This window comes from Phyllobates terribilis, unplaced genomic scaffold (genome assembly GCF_046119375.1).
Source record: "Phyllobates terribilis strain yellow unplaced genomic scaffold, ASM4611937v1 Scaffold_7__3_contigs__length_470593459, whole genome shotgun sequence".
NCBI lineage: Eukaryota > Metazoa > Chordata > Amphibia > Anura > Dendrobatidae > Phyllobates > Phyllobates terribilis.
Genome location: NW_027362767.1, coordinates 348,773,472 through 348,796,461, shown reverse-complemented (window position 1 = coordinate 348,796,461; position 22,990 = coordinate 348,773,472). Strand labels below are relative to the sequence as shown.

At 44.8% G+C, this 22,990-nt stretch overlaps 1 protein-coding gene across 4 annotated transcripts in view; it reads right to left on the bottom strand.

Annotated features, from left to right (window-relative positions):
- The window catches only part of ATP11C (ATPase phospholipid transporting 11C (ATP11C blood group)), a 137,979-nt gene that overhangs the window by 82,914 nt on the left and 32,075 nt on the right, over positions 1–22,990 (bottom strand). For 3 of the 4 annotated variants that reach the window (XM_073641241.1, XM_073641243.1, XM_073641244.1), the window contains exons 1-2: positions 14,187–14,316; positions 5,765–5,884 (exon numbers count right to left, since the gene is read on the bottom strand). In XM_073641241.1, the coding sequence (XP_073497342.1) occupies positions 5,765–5,884; positions 14,187–14,237 (171 nt within the window). In that variant the 5' untranslated portion in view covers positions 14,238–14,316. Of the gene's footprint in view, positions 1–5,764; positions 5,885–14,186; positions 14,317–22,990 lie in introns of those variants that run through there. The other variant, XM_073641242.1, reaches the window with a different exon arrangement.

The following is a 22,990-nucleotide window of genomic DNA, read 5'->3' as shown; positions in this document are numbered from 1 at the left end:
TGCAGTCGAGTTCAAGCTATCAAATGATTTATCTATGTGTGAGTAGTACTTCTAGAATCTTCATATGCCTTCTGCAGTCAAGGCTAAGCTATCTAATGATTTATCTACGTGGGAGTACTTCTTCTAGAATCTTCATACATGCCTCCTGCAGTCGAGTTCAAGCTATCGAATGATTTATCTACGTGTGAGTACTTCTTCTATGAGCTTCATACGTGCCTCCTGCAGTCGAGTTCAAGCTATCTAATGATTTATCTATGTGTGAGTAGTACTTCTAGAATCTTCATATGCCTTCTGCAGTCAAGGCTAAGCTATCTAATGATTTATCTACGTGGGAGTACTTCTTCTAGAATCTTCATACATGCCTCCTGCAGTCGAGTTCAAGCTATCGAATGATTTATCTATGTGTGAGTACTTCTTCTATGAGCTTCATACGTGCCTCCTGCAGTCGAGTTCAAGCTATCTAATGATTTATCTATGTGTGAGTAGTACTTCTAGAATCTTCATATGCCTTCTGCAGTCAAGGCTAAGCTATCTAATGATTTATCTACGTGGGAGTACTTCTTCTAGAATCTTCATACATGCCTCCTGCAGTCGAGTTCAAGCTATCTAATGATTTATCTATGTGTGAGTAGTACTTCTTATAGAATCTTCATACATGCCTCCTGCAGTCGAGTCTAAGCTATCTAATGATTTATCTACGTGGGAGTACTTCTTCTAGAATCTTCATATGTGCCTCCTGCAGTCGAGTTCAAGCTATCGAATGATTTATCTACGTGTGAGTACTTCTTCTATGAGCTTCATACGTGCCTCCTGCAGTCGAGTTCAAGCTATCTAATGATTTATCTATGTGTGAGTAGTACTTCTAGAATCTTCATATGCCTTCTGCAGTCAAGGCTAAGCTATCTAATGATTTATCTACGTGGGAGTACTTCTTCTAGAATCTTCATACATGCCTCCTGCAGTCGAGTTCAAGCTATCGAATGATTTATCTATGTGTGAGTACTTCTTCTATGAGCTTCATACGTGCCTCCTGCAGTCGAGTTCAAGCTATCTAATGATTTATCTATGTGTGAGTAGTACTTCTAGAATCTTCATATGCCTTCTGCAGTCAAGGCTAAGCTATCTAATGATTTATCTACGTGGGAGTACTTCTTCTAGAATCTTCATACATGCCTCCTGCAGTCGAGTTCAAGCTATCTAATGATTTATCTATGTGTGAGTAGTACTTCTTATAGAATCTTCATACATGCCTCCTGCAGTCGAGTCTAAGCTATCTAATGATTTATCTACGTGGGAGTACTTCTTCTAGAATCTTCATATGTGCCTCCTGCAGTCGAGTTCAAGCTATCTAATGATTTATCTACGTGGGAGTACTTCTTCTAGAATCTTCATATGTGCCTCCTGCAGTTGAGTTCAAGCTATTGAATGATTTATCTACGTGGGAGTACTGGTTTTAGACTGAGGCAGCCTAGAAATGGTGTCTCAAGCGCCCTACACTTGCAGCCTAGTTATGGAGTCAGAATAAGGAACCTAAGTGGAACAGCAGTCAAGCATATTCCCTACTGTTTTAATCAATATCTGTGGGACCCACAGAAAGAGCTGAGCTTTCATACTCACTGTAGGTCTCCGGGGAATCCCACCACTGTAAACCCCATCTTTGACAAGAATAGGGGTCATCTGTCCCCTGTTTGAAAAAAGCGGTGGTCGCACATGCTCAGAGTCACTTTATTCATTGTCTATTGGACTGATGGAGATTACATTAAGTTTCATAGACAATGAATAGAACGAAACCCTACATCAATCTATTCAAATTGGGGGCACAACAAATCTATTCAAATTTTATTGACTTCAGTGGTCCACATATTGATGACAGGTGAAAAAAAAAATCAACCCCTTTACTGGAAGACACACTATTATTTTGTCAATGAGAAGAACTTTATCGTACTGGGTAATTTGAAGAAGAAGAGATGCCAGGAATTTGAAAAAAAAAAAAAATGGTTACAATTTACCACTTTTCAGAAAGTTCATCGAAACGTTCATCCAGCTGATCAATAATTCTAGAAATTACTAGTAATCAGGCCAGGAATAGTTAGTCTTGAGGTTTTCCTATCATAATTCACAGGCGGTTTTGTCTTCTCTGCCGCCAACCTTCTCTAGGACACAATGCAGTAAAAGCTGCGGAGACGAGCGTCTGCCGCGAGCCCATTGTGTCTTTGTAATGCTCCCATCTAGTAATAAGAGGCAACGCAAATGATTCATCATGTCTGGTAGACACAAGGTTAATTATGTATAAATCCTATTCTAAGGCTTCCTATAGCACAAGGAGTGCATTATACCGTCCGCTTCCCGGAGCAGAACTCTCCATATTAATGTCCTGGGCTCTGCAGAACAGAGGGAACATATATCCCTAAATAAAGAGATCACACGTTTCCTCTACCTGGACAATGTTTATTGGAACATGAAAAGAAAAAAAAAAAAAAAAGAAAAAACATCCTACGTTCCGGGAAAATCAATATTTGGCAAAGTCAAAAACGTTCCCGAAAAATAAACTTTGTATTAGGTCATCGGGTTACCTGGCACGGGATGAGTGCGGACAACACTATGGGGACAACACAGATGCTTTCCTGTTTAGGTCTGTTCTTAATTTACCCTAAATTAAATGTACAGCTGACATGGCAGAAAAACGGTATAAGACATGGACACCTTCAGGAACAATTGGTTTTTCTATTTAAATGGTGTATTTTTTGATAAACTCATTATTTTGCAACTGGGCTTCCTTAAAAATTTTGCACAGTTTGAGTTTTTTAGGCTCTTTGTTTTCGTGAACATTGCTGGCTGTATAATGATTAAACTGAGAAACTATCAGTGAGCTCGTTCTGAGAAGGACTTTGTAACATTCTACCTGTCTTTTAATTAGCTTATTTGTGCTGATTTATGATAATATTAAGGGCTCATGCAGAGGAGAGTATAAATCAGATATCACACTGACCCATGATAGTCAATACGTGCTGTTCAGATGTTTTGTTTTTTCCTAAATTCGGAAAAAAAAAAAAAAAAAAAAAACAGTATACACTACTTTCTGCCAAGTTATAGGCGAGATTCACACATTTAAGTCTATGGGTTAGAAAAAAAACAAAAAAAGTAGGATTCTACACGGACCATCAGAGAGCGGCATCCGGTTTTTACATTTCTATTATAAGTCTAGGAAACGGTGTGTAATCATCATGAACATATTTTAATGTAACTTTATGAAAACGGATCGGACACATGTCACAAATGGATGGACACATGGATGCCAATGTGATGAAAATTAGAAAAAAAAAATTGTCCAAGTTTTTGGGATGAAGCTCAGAATAAAAAAAAAAGTTACAATTTAACCTGTGAGAAAAAGCTCACTGATGGATTCTCAGCTAGCTCATTATGCAGCTGGCAATGCTTAGTGCAACAAAGAGCCGGAACCAAACAGGGTAAAAAAAAAATTATGAAACTCAATTGCAAAAAGATTATTTGAACTCAAAATACATGCATTTAAGAAAAAAATAATGACACCACAAGGTGCCCATATCCTGTAAGGGTACGTGCACACTAAGTTTTTGCTGTAGACATTCCTGCAACAAAAACGTATCCTTTGGCAGGAAAAACTATACATAAAAAACACGTGTGTTTTTGATGCAGGTTCTTGTCATCCATTAGAACGGGAGAAAAACGCTGCAAAAACGCTGAAGGAATTGACATGACTGACAAATCTGCAAGTCCACGAGGTTTTAGAAATCTACTCAACTTTGATGGTACTGTAAAAGGCGGCTTTTTTTTTTTCGTGGCAAATACACACAGGATAACCAATGGCAAAAGGCAGCAAAAATACCAAGTGTGAACAGACCCTAACGAGTATTCGCAGCAGATTTTTCTGTAGCAAAAAACAAACGAGTGCACATAGTCCAGCAATTCAATGCTGACCCAGTTTAGGATCAGTGACCCAAGAATACACCGGGCTGAGCCTCATTATCTCAGATCAGGTCATTACGCGAGAAGTATTTAGCTGATGAATAAACGATTTGCAGGAGGATCCCGGCCCCACAGGACGCCGCACCTCGTAAAATATCACTGCTGGCTCCAGGCTTTTATGGGTTTAGTTTCTGTAAAGCCATAAAGTACTACCAGAGTCATCCCTCTGTATATAGTATATATACACCCATTGCTCTGTAGGTAGTATACAGAAACTCATCTCTCTGTAATCAGTAGGTATAAATTGTTTGGTCTGAGCAAAAACACTAAAGGATCTTCCTGTAAAACGCAAAGTTCAATACAAATTCAGTTATCGCATGGATAAGCAATCAATAAGCAGCTCGGTAATTCAGACTCATGGGCAGATTTCAGGCACCGCTTATTCTGAGGATTGGAGTACCTCCCTCAATAGGAGAGATCTGATTATGCAATATATGCTCAGGAGATCGGATCGGGGGGATCGCAGCTGTGCATCCATATATACAGATGCACTGCATGGACGAGAAGCCTCCGACTGAGAACCTAGCCTGAGTATTTACTAGACTAGGCATGACAGCCAACAGATCCTCCTCAAATGCCACACACCAGGAGAATCTGTCAACAGGTTTTTGCTGTGTAATCTGACAGCAGCATGATGTAGGGACAGAGACCCTGATTCCAGCGATGTATCACTTAGGTTACTGGCCGGAGCAGTTGTGATTGAATCCCAGTTTTATCTGCTGCAGATGTAGCAGAGCTCGGAATGCGGAGCTGTGTATAACTCCGCCCACACCACTGATTGGCTGGTTTCTGTGTACATTGTATATTGGTGGGAGTGTGGTTGGACCAGGAGGCACTGGACACCTAGTCCTCTAGTGATAATCTCCTGCTGATAAAACACTGATTTTATTGAAACAGCAAAACACAGCCTAGTAAGTGACACATCCCTGGAATCAAGGTCTCTGGTCCTACATCATGCTGCTTTCAGATTACATAGCAAAACCTGCTGACATCAGAGAAAAGGTATAATAGAAACAAGTCACCAATTCTGCATTCATCACCCACTCCTGGTTTTGGCTCCCACTCCTGAGAAAAAATACTGCCCGAATAGGGATAGTGGGGCCATGGCCTAATTGTGAAAATTTAGAATTTGTCACAGATTCTCAGCTAAATCCAGAGTGGAAATTTTCTGCCACATGAGCACATAGCCTAAAAGTGTGAACTTGACGCAGTCAACATTCACTGATTAAACAGCCATGTAAAGTTAATCAAACTTCTAAATAGCAGTCATTAAAAATGTCTAAGTCAAGTTAAGTCATGTTACAAATCTATCAGAGCGCTCTGCCTTCCTCCTTCCTTCTCTCAGTGATGGAGATAGCAGCAAGGAAGGGGTTGTACACAGGAGTTCCACAGTGTGGAGAAAAAAGGAAAGCATCTGCAGACTCAGGGAGGGCAGAGAAATCAAGTTATAGAAAAGGAGGAGAGCACATGATGAGGCAATAAGTGCAGTATTGGAACAAGTTGTGTTCTATTAACAAATGAAGGCAGCAGCACCCTGGCTATACACAGAGCTCACATCTTGCCTATATTACTGAGAGAGAAAATCCCACAAGAGAAAAACCTGAAACTCTGATCAGGCTGCAAACTGCATATCAGGAGTCAGAAAATTAAGAAATTAATGAAGATTGCAGCCTGATACATACATACACTTTCCAAAAAAAGCAATTGCTGGGGAAAAAAAAACCTGAAGCAGCTTATGTAATGTAAGAAGCTTTCCAACCTTTGATGAGACAATCCTGTTATCACAGAATTTGGGCGCGATATAAGAATCTGTTTCTGAAGTTGGCCGATGTCCAACATACACAGTCCGGGTTCCTACACGATTTTCTTCTCCAGGACACTGTCAAATACAAGAAAAAATATAACATGAGTCCATGTCATCATCTCCAAACCTCGACAGAACCCCCAGTATCATTACATCCATATGTCCTACAGGACGGGGGGAGCAGCGAGCTCCGTCACACATGGTCACAGGCTGTGGTCTACTCGGGAAGACAAGATGCGGTGTAGGGGAATTACTGGAGAGGATCCATTTAGGAAATCCCATGTTTATCTGATCCTTTTATTTCTGCAGGAATACTAAAACAAAGATTTTTTTTTTTTTTTAATAGGCTGTTGGGAAATATCAAGCAACACTTGTCTCAACTCTATTTTTAAAAGTAAGTTGGCATTCACCTAGTGTCCTTGTACGGAGACGGATTGTAGAAGTGTCAAGCTATTTAGAAATTGGTGTGTCCGCCTATATCATAGAGAATGGGTCCATCCAGATCACCAGCCCCTCGTACTCCCTAGGTGCACCCCCAACTACATGGTCTGGGAAAGCAACCACAAGTGCCGACCACTAAAAACCATGGCTGCGAAGGGTGGAAACCAAGTTGGCCTGCACTTGGGATAAATCCACTGGCAGCAGAGTAGAGTGGAGCAGGAGGACACCCCAGAATCACCCAGTAGAGTGGAGCAGGAGGACACCCCAGAATCACCCAGTAGAGTAGAGCAGAAGGACACCCCAGAATCACCCAGTAGAGTGGAGCAGGAGGACACCCCAGAATCACCCAGTAGAGTGGAGCAGGAGGACACCCCAGAATCACCCAGTAGAGTGGAGCAGAAGGACACCCCAGAATCACCCAGTAGAGTGGAGCAGATGGACACCCCAGAATCCCCCTTTAGAGTGGAGCAGGAGAACACCCCAGAATCACCCAGTAGAGTGGAGCAGGAGGACACCCCAGAATCACCCAGTAGAGTAGAGCAGGAGGACACCCCAGAATCACCCAGTAGAGCGGAGCAGGAGGACACCCCAGAATCACCCAGTAGAGCGGAGCAGGAGGACACCCCAGAATCACCCAGTAGAGCGGAGCAGGAGGACACCCCAGAATCACCCAGTAGAGCGGAGCAGGAGGACACCCCAGAATCACCCAGTAGAGCGGAGCAGAAGGACACCCCAGAATCACCCAGTAGAGCGGAGCAGGAGGACACCCCAGAATCACCCAGTAGAGCGGAGCAGGAGGACACCATAGAATCACCCAGTAGAGCGGAGCAGGAGGACACCCCAGAATCACCCAGTAGAGCGGAGCAGAAGGACACCCCAGAATCCCCCAGTAGAGTGGAGCAGGAGGACACCCCAGAATCCCCCTTTAGAGTGGAGCAGGAGAACACCCCAGAATCACCCAGTAGAGTGGAGCAGGAGGACACCCCAGAATCACCCAGTAGAGTAGAGCAGGAGGACACCCCAGAATCACCCAGTAGAGTGGAGCAGGAGGACACCCCAGAATCACCCAGTAGAGTGGAGCAGGAGGACACCCCAGAATCACCCAGTAGAGTGGAGCAGGAGGACACCCCAGAATCACCCAGTAGAGTGGAGCAGGAGGACACCCCAGAATCACCCAGTAGAGTGGAGCAGAAGGACACCCCAGAATCCCCCTTTAGAGTGGAGCAGGAGAACACCCCAGAATCACCCAGTAGAGTGGAGCAGGAGAACACCCCAGAATCACCCAGTAGAGTGGAGCAGGAGGACACCCCAGAATCACCCAGTAGAGTAGAGCAGGAGGACACCCCAGAATCACCCAGTAGAGCGGAGCAGGAGGACACCCCAGAATCACCCAGTAGAGCGGAGCAGGAGGACACCCCAGAATCACCCAGTAGAGCGGAGCAGGAGGACACCCCAGAATCACCCAGTAGAGCGGAGCAGAAGGACACCCCAGAATCACCCAGTAGAGCGGAGCAGGAGGACACCCCAGAATCACCCAGTAGAGCGGAGCAGGAGGACACACCATAGAATCACCCAGTAGAGCGGAGCAGGAGGACACCCCAGAATCACCCAGTAGAGCGGAGCAGAAGGACACCCCAGAATCCCCCAGTAGAGTGGAGCAGGAGGACACCCCAGAATCCCCCTTTAGAGTGGAGCAGGAGAACACCCCAGAATCACCCAGTAGAGTGGAGCAGGAGGACACCCCAGAATCACCCAGTAGAGTGGAGCAGGAGGACACCCCAGAATCACCCAGTAGAGTAGAGCAGGAGGACACCCCAGAATCACCCAGTAGAGCGGAGCAGAAGGACACCCCAGAATCACCCAGTAGAGCGGAGCAGGAGGACAATCCAGAATCACCCAGTAGAGTGGAGCAGGAGGACACCCCAGAATCACCCAGTAGAGTGGAGCAGAAGGACACCCCAGAATCACCCAATAGAGTGGAGCAGAAGGACACCCCAGATCACCCAATAGAGTGGAGCAGGAGGACACCCCAGAATCACCCAGTAGAGTGGAGCAGAAGGACACCCCAGAATCACCCAGTAGAGTGGAGCAGAAGGACACCCCAGAATCACCCAGTAGAGTGGAGCAGAAGGACACCCCAGAATCACCCAGTAGAGTGGAGCAGAAGGACACCCCAGAATCACCCAGTAGAGTGGAGCAGAAGGACACCCCAGAATCACCCAGTAGAGTAGAGCAGGAGGACACCCCAGAATCACCCAGTAGAGTAGAGCAGGAGGACACCCCAGAATCACCCAGTAGAGTAGAGCAGGAGGACACCCCAGAATCACCCAGTAGAGTGGAGCAGAAGGACACCCCAGAATCACCCAGTAGAGTGGAGCAGGAGGACACCCCAGAATCACCCAGTAGAGTGGAGCAGGAGGACACCCCAGAATCACCCACATTTTATAAACGTGATAGTTGATAAAGGAAATGATACGTTCCTTAAAATAATTCTTAAATTAGTTTACAGATATTGGAAGACCATCTTTTTTTCTTCTAAAAATTGTGCCATTCCCGTCCGTGGTTGTATCAGGTCCAATTCACCTCAATAGAGTGGAGAAGCAATAATACACACAACCTGTGACCACCGGAGGCGCTGTTTTGTTTTTTACAGAAAGGAAGTAGGTTTTTCTAATCCTGTACAACCCCTTTAAAATTAGAATATTTAAAGCGTTGATTTTTGGAATAAAATGTGGGCTGGAAATTGCTTTACGTATATCCACACGTAGGTAGATCTCAATGATCTGCATTTGTCTACACGAGATCCCATGGAGCAGATTCAGTAGGTGACGTGGCTATTGTCATGTTGACAGGTCCTGACTCCGTGCCGCAGACGGGCACCAAGGAATCATGATTTTACACAGGGGAAAAACTCCATAGGCGTGTTCCTAAACTTTCTGAACAATCTACTCGCATTGGCTGACGAAGCAAGGACATACAGTATATTTCATTACGACCATTTCAGTTCTGGCTGATAATGCAACGGTCTTAGTTATCGGAAATTATATTTATTGCTATTTTTACTGTCTATATTCTGAACTACTTTTTTGTTCTTTTTGTTGCTGTAATTCTTGTATGTAATATTGTTTGAAAACGTAATAAAAATTCACTTATATAAAAAAAAAAAAAAAAAAAAAAGACTATTTCAGAAAGTCCCGGCTTCTCCTATTAGACAAGGTCCAATCTCCTATGTACAATCCTGTGTTCTCCTGACGGGACAATTAGGATTTCTCCATAGACAGAGATTTTACTACAGATCAATGGCAACAAAGCAAAGTGCGGCCCCCGACTGAGCTGGAATAGGGGGGCAGGAGACGGGCGGGATGGCTGCCCCAGCTCTGCTATGCAGTAAGCGCCTTTACCACAGCTTATTACTAATTTAAGGCAGACTACCAGTGACAGATGGAAATTGGTGGGGATTTACAAGCTTCTTTCTATGGCTTCCGTGGTGCTGCGTCTGTAATGGAAAGTTACTTGTCACCGAGCGTATAGAAGCAGAAGCATGGAGGAAACTCTCCCACTAAGTCATTCTTGACAAAGGCTTGTGCTTGTCGTGTAACTGATGAAAGGTTTTGCTGGATACGTGGAAAAGTCCACAATCCCCCCACTCATCATGCCATAATGACAACCGAGGGGCTACAGAGGAACCATGTCTGACACGGGACCGCCGTCTACTTCAGAAAGAATGAACTTTTCTCCTCTTACATTTACTGTGCAGGATGTTAAAAGCTACAATTTGGTTTATTTCTGATAGCGCCTAACCACGTAAAGGAGCGAGTGTCAATGAGGAAACGACTGTGTACATAACGTATCACATACACCGGCATCGGGAAGTAAGTATTTATCACACTCCGGCCTTAAAATAACCAAAATGTTCCAAGGTTATTCGCCATTAGTCACGTTTATACATAGCGATGTGAATGGGGAGAGAACGATGCTATTAGCCATAGCTCTGTGCCCATTTAGTAGGTTTGAGAAAGGTCCAAGGTGGCTCAGTGGTTAGCACACTAGCCTTACAGTGCTCAAATCCCACCACAACATCTGCAAGGAGTTTGTAGGTTCTCCCCGTGTTTGTGTGGGTTTCCTCCGGGTTCTCTGGTTTCCTCCCACAGTCCAAAGACATACGGATAGGGAATGTAGATTGTGAGCCCCAATGGGGACAGTGATGATGATGTCTGTAATGTGATGTGTAATTAATGGCGCTATATAAGCAATGCATAAATAATAATAATAATAATAATAATAATAATAATATAGTTAACTCTGGGGCCACGCCACCCTCAACACTACCATACAGAAAAAATAAGGGTGCTTTCACATTGGAGCCACTGAACGGGTGGCTAAGGGGATAGGGGCTTATGTCTGAACCCCTGCTACATCTGAGCATCCTCCTCCAGTAGGTGTACACGCTCGAAAATAATACACCACTGAGCATACATTCACTGTCAGCACCATTATAGTCTATGCATAGTCTGAATCCCGTTTAGCTGAGGGGTTCGGACGTAAACCCCGATGGGACCAACGGACGTGTGCCTAAGCGCAGTGTGAAAGCACCCCAAGGCAGAAGGGGCACCTGCACAAATAAGTCACATGCATGAAGAATAAGTCTGCCAATCTGGTGGTCAGTGGGAGTCCCAGCGGTGGAAACCACAAGATCTAGCAAACACTTATCCAGAGGATAAGCGATACATTTAATGCATTGGAATCGCCCTTTAAAGGGCTGTAAAGGACTCTCTTGTACTTCGATAAGTATATTGAGCCGACTCTGTCATGTGTTATTCTCATACAGGAGAGTTTTCCAAGATGGCGGAGACAGAACAAAAGGCCGAAACGACACTCCGCTGACAGCCATCTAATGTACATGTCCAGCTTTACTGTTTGCTTTGGTTTTGATAAAATTCTGTCATCAGCAGGATATTATCCCTGAAAGGACCAGAAAACCAGCAGAAATGGGGTCCTGGATAGCTATGAGCTGTAAATCCCCATCTCTAACACTAATTGGCAGCTTTCTGCCTATGCACAGAAAACTGTCCATCAAAGATGTGGGCAAGAGTTATACAGAGCTCATCACTGAAAGGACTAGCAGAGCTGTTTTACCAAACTACAGGAAGCAGCCCTGTACGTGACACAGTGCTGTGGAATCAAACCAGGGGTTTTTCTGTCCCCATCATGCCTCTCTCAGAGGGGGCAGCAAAAACCTGGCGACAGATTCTCTTTTAGGCTAGGTTCACACGTTGCGCTTTTTATGCAACTTTTAAGCTGTTTTACAGTACCAGCAAAGTCTATGAGACCTCAGAAATCTCATGCGCACACGTTGTTTTTTTTTCCGGACTCATTTATCAAACTGATGTGTTTTTGCAAGCTGCAGCGTGTCACTTTCAGAGTTTTTGGAGCGTTTTTTTACCCATAGAAAGTAATGGCAAGTGCAAAAACGCAGCAAAAAAAATGCAGGTATCAGGTTCTGCTGCATTTTTAATGCAAAAACCTGATGAAGTTGAATTTTTTTTTTTTTTATGCACTAAACTTTATCATCATACACAAGAGACAAATGTACCTGACAAAAACGCAGCAAAAAAAAAAAAAAAAAAAGCAGCAAAACATGTTTTTAAGCAGCTTCTTTACTGTCTGCGGAAAAAAAAACGCAGCAAAAATGCAACATGTCAACATAGCCTTATGAGGTTATTTCATTAACATTTCTCCATGATTTGCTTCAGGAACAAGCCTTGTTCTATTGTTATCGCTCATTTCTAGCTATAGGACAACTGCTATATTACTGCACTAGTTCATCTATAAACCTTACACGGACTGCAGCGGTGACCCCCAGCTAATGCTCTCAGAGGCTGGGGGCGGCATACACTCACAGCGCCCTCGCTGAGAACTACCCCGTGGTAATTATACCATTTACCCCCCTGTGCAGAGACAGACGTCCGACTTTCTGGTTCACTCCTAGTACCAAGTGCCAAGAAAGTCCCCAGTTTGTGTGTGATGACTAGGTAAACTGCACAGCACGGCCCTTACACTCAGGTATGGGGAGCCGGACCCCCGCTGATGCCAAGAATCCCGTCTGCAGTGCCCCCCCCCCCCCGTTCTCTGCTGCCCAGCAGGGGGACCCCTCAGTAATCAGCAACTTATCAACTATCCTGTGCACAAGTGATGCATTGGTGAATTAGTACAACATACTTGTGATGGGTAGTAGCCCCTTCTTTTACCAAGCGGCCAAAAAGCTACAAGCTCAGATCTTAACTACCATAAAAAAAAAAATTACCCCGGAGTATATGTATCCAGCCATCTTACCCATAATGCACGCATACTGCTGTACCTCCCTATATCTCGGCCCCCAACACACCGATGACATCTGTTCTACCGATGATTTGTGAATAAAATCCTCCATAATACAATTCTCCCACTTCTGTTCCCAAGACTTTTCTCGAGCTGCACCAGTTTTCTGGAATGCGCTACCCTGCACAATTAAAGCGGTTTTCCGGTATTAAGTTTTCCCTCGCCTTCTACTGACAGTAGGTTAAAAATAATAAACTCCATTGTTATTTACCCTGCCGAACTACAGTACAACACCAATGTTCCAGTGTCTGTTGACAGGTTGCAGCAGTGATCTCACAGCTACATCCCCACATGACCGCTGCAGCCAGTCACTGGGTTCAGTGGTAATGCTGATGTAGACAACACAAGCCGAGCCCAGTGACTGGCTTCAGGAATCACATACTCTGTTGTTCTGACATCACTGCTGCAACCTGTCAACAAAGAGCAGGACCGCCGTGTAGATGCAGCCCTGGACCAGGAGAGGGTGATTAACACCTGAGCTGAACAATAGCTGATTGATGGTTTGCCAGGTACTACTGTTGACCTGTCCTTTATCCCCCTGCCCTTTATCATAAGTTGTAGAGGCAGATTCTCAGGGAGATCTATGTCCGGCCCGTAGATCTTAACAGCTCATTTACATATTCAAAATGTGGATTTCTCTGGAATAAGACATCAGATCACAGATATCAAGGTATCATTTTATTCAGCTTTCTATGCCCTGCAGCCCATATAGATATCTTAGGAGGGTCCATTCTGTTGACATATTCCCTTTAAAGGAATATTCTCATCTTCTTTCTTCATGAGCTCATCTGTCCTCTGGCTTCCTACTTCCCGGAGAACAGTGCGCTTCTTAAGATTGACAGTTTGGAGCAGCCGCATGGCTGAGGCACTGGTCCCAACTCCGCGCTCTCAGATGATGCTTTCCCTCTGCGGCATAGCAGAAGCGTGACGGCGCTGACACTAACCAGATCAGCAATATGGTCAGCTTCAGAGAGGCGCATGCAGGCTACCTTGCAACCGGCCACTCAAGACTTCAGCAGTGGCTGGTAACCTAGGCGATTAGCTGTACACAACAGTATTGAAAAAACCCTCTGTTTTTGAGAATGGAGAGGATTTTTAATAGGAGGTAAATTGCAAAGTTGCCTGTTTTTACAGCATTTTGCAACATTTACATACTTGAGAGCACTCCTTTTAAAAAATAATAATAAATATATATATGCGCTTCTTTCAGACCTACTGAAACAGACAAAGTAAAACAACCAACCATCAGCAGGTCTAGAAGATCTTTTACATGAAGCGATCATCTGAAAATGACACGACATCTAACAGGAAACAGGTTGCCATTCAGTAAAGTCTGAAAAAAGTTTCTACTTCATGGTCCCAAGAAAACTTAAGTTTTTGAGAACCAACTTATCCCCACTGATTATAGTTTACGTATGTAGCTGTGAAATACAGCGATTAGGAAGGTTTTCAGGGAAAAGAAACGGCACTCTACAAGGTCTAGAAAGAACAAATAATAATGCTTCCAGTCACCAACATCACTTTATCCAGCATGGAAAGATGAAGAAGGCCGCCTTACCCATTGTGCCCACAATGTAGAGCCAGCCTCCTCGTTGCTTGATGCACACATTACAATCAGAGCCGAGGTCTACGGCTTAACAAAGCTGTGCAGTAATTCAGCAGCCAGCGAAGCCTCCAAAAAAGCTGCGGACAAAGGTCGGCAGAGGAATTTGTACAGAGCTAACATTAAGGCCACGTGCACACGTTGAATATTTGGGGACTTTTTTTTCACATCAGTATTTGTAAGCCAAAATCAGGAGTGGAACAGAGGGAGAAAAAGTATAATACACGTGTACCACTCCTGCAGTTCTTTCACCCACTCCTGGGTTTAGCTTACAAATATGGAGGTAAAAAAAAAACTCACCAAATACTCAACATGTGACCGTGGCCTGACAGATGCCAAAAAAATAAAGAAATCACGGTCCAAGTAGTAAGGACTGACAGCAGGTGTGTACAACGGGGCGAGATATGAGGATCGGCGCAGCCCCTATGTATTATATGAAGAGGAAAAAAAAATTATTTCAATGTAATAAAAATAGTAAAATTCTCCTCCATGCTGCAAGAAGAAATAAGATAGTAGAGCGGACATGTTAGACGTGGTGCTGAGGTGTCTACAATCATTGGTATATAGAAGCGGCCCGGATCACCATCTGAGAGAACGTTTAATACTCCATTCAGTGGTTTCTTGGCTCAGTGCAATCTGGGGTCTTCAGGTCTTCATTTCCGAGGTCATGCTTCATCTTAGAAGCTGAGCATATAAATGGTGGCAGTCCCGAGTCCATCTCATGGTAGATACCGGTGGTGCTGGACGGATCCTACTGACATTATTAGGATACATCACGGATAAAATAGCGCAGCACCCCGTGCCAATTCGCCACCTATGTTTGGCAGGACCTCCAGCACGGATGTGAGCGTAGCCTAAAAGATGTCCGTGTCCAGGAAAGCTGGGTGACGGAGTGCGGCCGATACCACCGCTCCGGGACTGTGTAGTCAGTATTTCTAAACCCTTGATTTATCATTAGAGAGGGATTTCGGAACAGGGCTTTTATTACTGTGTAGCCAGACAGATTTGCCTTTAGATGGAAGCTGTAATAATATGGACACAAGTATTGGGACGCTTCTCTTAAATCACTGAATTCAGGCTTTCCAGTCCGTGCCATTGCCACAAGCGTATAAAACCAAGACACAGTGTTCCCTCCTAGACATCTGTGACAGAATGTCTTGTAGGATCGAGCAGGTCGATTCCAATGCCTGTAGGAGGATGCCATATTTCTAAGTTCATGACTTTTCCTTTCGCCTAAATATTCCCCCATCACCTGTGAGTGATATTACTGAAAAGTGGAAGGAAGCGCAGCAGCAAGTTACAGAGCGGGGTCATCGAGTGCGGAGGACCAGAGGTCAAAGTCACAAACGCTCTGCTGCGGAGTCCAGACCTCCTCTGCCATTAAAGGGGTAGTCCACCACTACTTGGGGAAGGCCTTCACTGTTCCAGCACAATTATGGACCTCGGTTTACGCACTACTAAACAAAGATTTAGGGGTGGAGAACTCGACTGGCGGCACAGAGCCCTGACCTCAAACACCTTTGGGATGATCTAGAGCAGAGACTGTGAGCCCGGCCTCTGCTCCAACATCAGGGTCTGACCTCACAAATGCTCTTCTGGATGAATGGGTAAGAATTCCCAGAGACTCCTCCAAAATCTTGTTGAAATCCTTCCCAGAAGAGAGATGGCTGTTCTAGCGGCTAAGTGGGGACTAACTCCATATGAATGCCCATGGACTTAGAATGAAACCTCATAAAATCCTCTGTATTCTGGACTAGCAATAAAAAGTATGTTGTTGGGAGAACAACTAATCCTAAACCCTAGATGGTCTGGGTTCACACGTAATGTTGCCTGTAGGTGCCAAGAAACTACCCCAAACCACAGTAAACCACATCAAGTTTTGTTGTGAGGCTCACTGCCACGTAGCACACTACTACCAAATCGCACAGTGTGAACCTGACCTAAGATGAGGTGACTCTTTTAGAGATGACCTGCTGCGCTTTGACTGTACTTCCCGCTGTCAGGACTTGTACATATGTTATGAATACAGTCGCAGAGACTATTTTACGTGTACACAAGAGAAGGGAATAATGCTATTTATAATATCCAGAGAATACAGGAATCCATCATTCGGCAGCAAAACGCTCTGGAGACATAACATTAGTGTGATCACATGTCTGAGGTCAAAGCACAGGGCTGGAGATTACATTAATGCCTATGGGAAAAAAATAGAATATCCACAATGGCCAAGAACGTAACTTATTTGCAATTCTTTACCAAAAGTAGAGGTGGTGGAGAGAAACCAGGCAGCAGGTGGTCAACACTGGCTGGCACCAAGCGTACCTATTACTGGAAGTGCGGAGCTATGAAGAGGGCATGATTCTCTCTAACCCTGGATTTTCACACTTTTCAGCCACCTTATAAACCCAAACGAAAGCTGTAGTAAGTGAGGCCTAAGGTCCACGTAGGGCAGGGGAAGATGGGCATATAAATTGGATCGAAATTGGAACGCAATGCATGGACTGGCTGGCGGCTCTCTTGACCCGAGCGTGACCGCTGCATAGGAATACATGAAGCAGGGAGGGACGCCTGCCAGTCCGTGTACTGGAATACGATCTTGGTCCGATTTATATGTCCGTCTGACTGCGCCCTTAGGCTGATTTAGGCCCATAGATGATCAAATTTATAGTCTAGCACTGCTTTTATATGGCCCTGTTCACACAGTTCAACAAAACTGTATGGGGTTGAAAAAAACAACTGTTTATGCAATTGTTCTGTCCGCATACAGGTTTACATGACAAAGTGGTGCAGTCCAGCATGATGGACCTGCATGAACAATACAATCATTGGTCCGTTGGCTGGTTGGTGGCATGACTGCATGAGAAGATGAATCAGAAACAAATGTAAAAGGCCTTTTGGCACCAGGGAGCTATTCCCAATTCCTACTGACGCCACAATATATGATGCATCCAATTTGGTAAAGGTGTGAAAAGGTCATCTCATAATGACATGATAATAACTGAGAAAGCCCCCCCAAAAAACATACAGCGGTCAGTGACCCAGCCGGTCACTATTTACAGTGATTTATTTCCACTTTGGGATGAAAGGAAGCGAAAATGATGAGTAAAGCCAGACTGGCAAATAACAATGATGGATTCAAGCTGCCGCCTCCCAGCAGTAGTAAAAGGGATATATTAGGAGACTATAAAACCCCCATTACACAGCGACAGAATACAGAAGAAAATGCTACTTGCAGCTTTGAATGGAAGAATGGGCCGGGGGATAATTGCCATCTTCCTCTTTTAGGTTTCCAAAAATACCAATTAAAAAAACAGGGAAGTTAAAAAGGAAAAAAAAAGCCTCTAATTATAGGGAGGAGCACATTATAATGTATATAATATACATAGAATGAAAGCCAAATTATTAACGCATTACAGGCTGAACGCACAAAACAAGGTGCATAGGCCAAAAATTAAAGGGAACCTGTCACGTCCTATCTACTCTCTACACTGCAATGTGCATCACTAACAAGCTATTTTCATTAAAATTGGTGGTATTATAATGATTCTATAACATTTTATTACTTAGATCCTAACTGCTCGTATTCAGTCATAGGGGTGTGATCCTCATATTCAGTCATGGACAGCACCGCATCCAGTCACTGCTGGTGTCACCCATCTATTTGAAATTTGCTCCCAGCGAGCGCTGATATTTGTGGGGCGCATGCACAGTTTTACATGTCCGGCTTCGGGTCCCTGCACCTGCAGTGAGACTTTGTACTTCTTCACTGCGCATGCGCTATGACCTGTGGCTCCCCGCGGGTGCGCAGTGAGACTGTGTACTACCTCAGTGCGCATGCGTTATGACCTGCGGCTCCCCGTGGGTGCACAGTGAAGATGTGTACTTCTTCACTGCGCATGTGCTATGACCTGCGGCTCCTTGCGTGTGTGAACTACAAAGTCTCACTTCGCACCCGCGGGTAGCCGCAGGTCATAGTGCATGCGCAGAGAAGAAATACACGGTCTCAATGGCACCCGCAGGGAGCCGCAGGTCATAGCACATGCGCAGTGGAGAAGTACACGGTCTCACTGCGCACCGGCGGGGAGCCACAGGTCATAGCACATGAGCAGTGCAGAATTACATGGTCTCACTGCGCACCAGCAGGGAGCCGCAGGTCATAGCGCATGCGCAGTGTAGAAGTACACAGTCTCACTGCGCACCCGCGGGGAGCCGCAGGTCATAGCACATGCGCAGTGAAGAATTACATGGTCTCACTGCGGACCCGCGGGGAGCCGCAGGTCATAGCGCATGCGCTGTGAAGTACACGGTCCCACTGCACACCCGCGGGGAGCCGCAGGTCATAGCGCATGCGCTGTGAAGTACACGGTCTCACTGCACACCCGCGGGGAGCCGCAGGTTATAGCGCATGCGCAGTGAAGAAGAACACGGTCTCACTAGCCCCCGCGGGGAGCCGAAGCCAGACATGTAAAACTGTGAATGTGCCCCACAAATATCAGCGCTTGCCGGGAGAAAATTTCAAATAGATGGTTGACCCCAGCAGTGACTGGATGCGGGGCTGCCCATGACTGAATGAGAGAATAACACCCCTGAATACAGCAGGTAGGATATAAGTAATAAAATGTTATAGAATCATTATATTACCACCAATTTTAATCAAGAAAAGCTTGTTAGTGATGCACATTGCATCACTAACAAAGCAATGGAGGCAGTGTAGATCGTAGATAGGACGTGACAGGTTCACTTTAAAGGTCAATGGACATTGACGTGAAGACCGTGAACAGTGGCGAAATCCAGAGCTTTCATCTTTGTGTGTAACGAAACCTGAAACAAAGATGATGAAAAAAACAGAGAGACAAGCAAGTGGCACATAGGGAGCACAACGGTGACCACCCAGTAGCAGATCCAAGAATGGCCGTCTATATGTCTTCAGCTAGGTTCGGGCCATGTTGGGGGCGAGCACCCATGGGTTTCATTACCCAGGTGTATTCCTGTGTGGTTTGTTGGTACAGTCATGCCTCAGCTTTATTGTTGGCTATACTTTCAATATAAAAATGTCAGCCACCGGGTAGGTGATCCAGAGTACTTATGGGGTTAAGTCTCACATACGATCCCTCCAATCTGCAGCCTGGCTCCTGAGTCCATTACATTTTTGAAGCAGTTCTAAGGATGTATTCACACAATGCGATAATCAATATAATTACATGGAAACACAAAGTAATGATTGAAGAACAACTAAAAACTTCTATTTTATTAATAATTTTGTCCGGCATGGAAAGTTATGCAACTTTGCAAGTCACATTATTAGGGAATTTGTCTTCAATCCAGTAAAAACAATATGCATGCAAGTGGCTTCCACACCCCGGCTTTCCCCAGTCTATCTGCCCGCTTCAGCTGCACTGGTATCAAAACGTACTCATTTGGGAGTACAGATGATGGCAGTGATGAGTCAGCAGCCTTCTCCTCTGAGTGTTGTGCTTAGGGCTCTCTCACACTGGCGTAGAGTGTCTCTTGTGAGAGAATCGGGCCAACTATGCTAATGACACGTTCATCGGACTTCGCTCTGATTCTCTTGCATGAGAGAAATGGCACACAGGTGCAGAGAAGACGGAGAACTTAGTTTCTTCATCGACCTGCACTCGGATGACACTCAAGTGCAGTCCTATGTTTCACACACACCCATAGACCTGTATGTGTGGGCGTGATCCGAGAATCAGAGCCACATGCAGCATGCTACAGCATCTGAGTGTCCACCTCCAGTAGGCGTAAACGCTCGAAAATTATGCATGGCAAACAGCACTTTGCTCTGCCGGCACCATTATTATAGGCTATGGCTCCCGTCGGTACATACGTCCGAATCCCGTTTTGTGGCGAGTTTGGACGTAAACCAATGGGTGTGTGAACGCAGTGTGAAAGCACCCTTAGTGAGATGCAGGTGCTGAGCTGACTCTTTCACTGCTATCATCTGTACTCCAAATGAGCACATTCTGATACCAATGCAGGTAAAGGCAGGGAAGTAGACTGGGGACAATCAGGGGTTTGGAAGCCACTTTGATGCATTTTAACAGGAATTAATACAAATAACTTAAATGAAGTGATTTGCAAAGTTTCATAACTTTCCATGCTGCACAAAATAAAAAAAAATAAAAAAAGGTTTAGTTACTCTTTGAGGACACCAAATGTTATTTAGTTGCACTGCAATTCTTAAAGGTGGCCCTACACATAGTCGTTGGCAAGTTTACACAGGCCAATGATTGGGAATGAGCGTTCGTTCAGCTGCAGAGATGCCCGTGGCAATTTCTGAGGTGGCATTTACCATTGTGGAGAAGTGGAGGAGCACAGGTGGTCCTATGCACAGCAAAGGGTGAGACTCGCACGTAGATTTGCAACATCTCAAATCCGCAGCTCCAGTGGATCTGTGCTGTGGATATATTCTGAAGAACGTGCGTGATATTTCTTAAAATCTAATGCACTGGGCTGGCACTGTAAAATGCGTGAATTTTCTACACGCGGACAAGCTCTGATGGGGACTGAGCTTCAGGAAAAAGAAAAAAAAAAAAAAGATTGGACTTTTAAATTCTAAATGCCAGAAGTGTCTCTTTCCCAACATCACCCATAAACTTTAGAGAAAAGTTTGCCAAACCCTCAAACTTCCGCGGGACCAGCTGACATATTTGCGGGCCTCCAAGATAGAGGACGTCAGGGAAAGAAGACTCAGGTATGTTACAATTCCAACATCAGATCTGAATATCCTCCCAGGAGACAGGCCTCTATCAGAGCTGTTTGATAAGGCCCTCATACACATTACACTAATATTGGCCTGTCCATATCAAACAGGTTCGGACGTCGGTCTAGTGTGTATGGGTGCACCGGCCGACTGATGGTTGGGGGAGATGTCGATCGTTCATGTCCGATTTCGGACTGCTGATTGCATTGCCTCTCTGGAGATAAGCTGTCGGCCGATGTGTCAAAGAGAACCACAGGAGAGCTCGGCTGAATGAGTGGCCCTGTGTATGGGGGAGACGGCTGAGATGGCTGTCGGCTGAACGATTGACCGAAGCATCTCCCTGTTCGAAACATATGTAGAGGCTCAGCCAAATACAGCACTTGTATGGGGAGTAGGGAAAGACAGAACTATTGGTTGAATTCTCATTTAGTTGACAACTCCAAACCCCCCATATACCTTAAATAGTATGGCCACCGGCAACTGTATCTTTGCAGACTCCCCCATACATTGGCTTGGCTGAGTGGTCCTGAGTTTTCTATGAGAGAGCCACTATCAGACTAGACTTATCTACTGGGAGAAGAAAAGGATCGGATGTTGTAATTATATAGGTCAAATCCTTCTCTTCCCCAACTGTTGGGTCAGAGTTGGGAGGTCCCCATATACATTAGACTGTTAACCAACCCCACTGATTTTGGCAGGTTTGGACCACTTCAAATCTAAAACACAATACCAAACATTATTTCTTTCCTTTAAGATTTTTTTCACTGCTCAAGTAAAAAAAAAATAAAAAAATTAAAGAACGTAAACTTGCACCAATCCGATTCATTAAGAGTTTCTTACAAATACTGCACTAACTGAAAAAATAAATTCTCCATATAGTAAAAGAGTTTCTAGTAGGAATGTGGAGGATAATGATTAACATCAGGGTTGTACTATCCTTCAGGACAAGCTGAGGCAGCTCCGGTAGACACTTCCAGTAGTGGCTGAGGGTCATTTATACCTGTCACCGAGATCATAGCGCAGCAGAACAATTGTCTGCTCCATATATTCCCGTGACGCCATGTTAGAAGAAAACAGTGCTGGTGTCTTGAAGGCGGTAGTTGTCTCACGAGACAGCGTCTGCTTCAGATTTCACATTTGGAATTGCCAACTATTTTGTTAACAAAAAGCAAGCCAAATGGGCAATTCTCAATCTTAAGCACGCTCATCAATCTACGGAGAATCCTGCATCAACGGCACCAGTCAAGTGCTTTATAAAAGAGGATGCTTCCGATCGGGCAGCTCCGGCCAAAAGTATTTCAGCCTCTGAAGTCATTTTACCAAGTCCCATGTCTGTTAATAATGGAGCAGAAAAGAAATGTGTACTAACAGCTCTGAAGAAGTCCAGGATGCGAGCGGTGCAGTAATGTCAGCTAATGCAGATCATAAGGACACTCAATCAAATGAAGTGCTGGGTCCAGACAGGATCCATAACTTCCATGTACAAGAGAAGACAACCTCTGCCAACTGGATAAACCTCTCAAGAAATAGTTATTATTTTAGCTTTAACCCGACACAAATAAAAAAACACACGTAAATGGAGATCAGCACAAAGCAGGGCTGGAGCCCCAGTCACTGGGTCACCATGAGCAGAGAATCACTCCTGGAGACCAAGGTTTCATGTCCTTCATGCATTTGGTGGCCACCCGGTCCAAATGCACAAACCTGGCTACTGTCACAGCCCACTCCGAGAAAATTGTGAGTGAGGGGGGCTTGCACTTCTACCACAAGTATGGGATGGGGCTGTGATTTTTGCTGGGGTTAAAGGGTAGACAATTTTGACTAATGGGGAGAGGAACAAAAAATGTAAGGAGAAATTTGCACATTCGTAGCTGCAGATCATCATCTAAAATTTGTTTAAGTCGTCCTATCATAAAGGGGCTAATCCCAAAAGAGCAAGTATACTAAGCCATTTTGGGAATCCCATAGAAATAAATGGAAAAATGGTGGTGCAAGTGCAACTTTTTGCATGAGAGGAGAGAGAGCCGGGCATGTG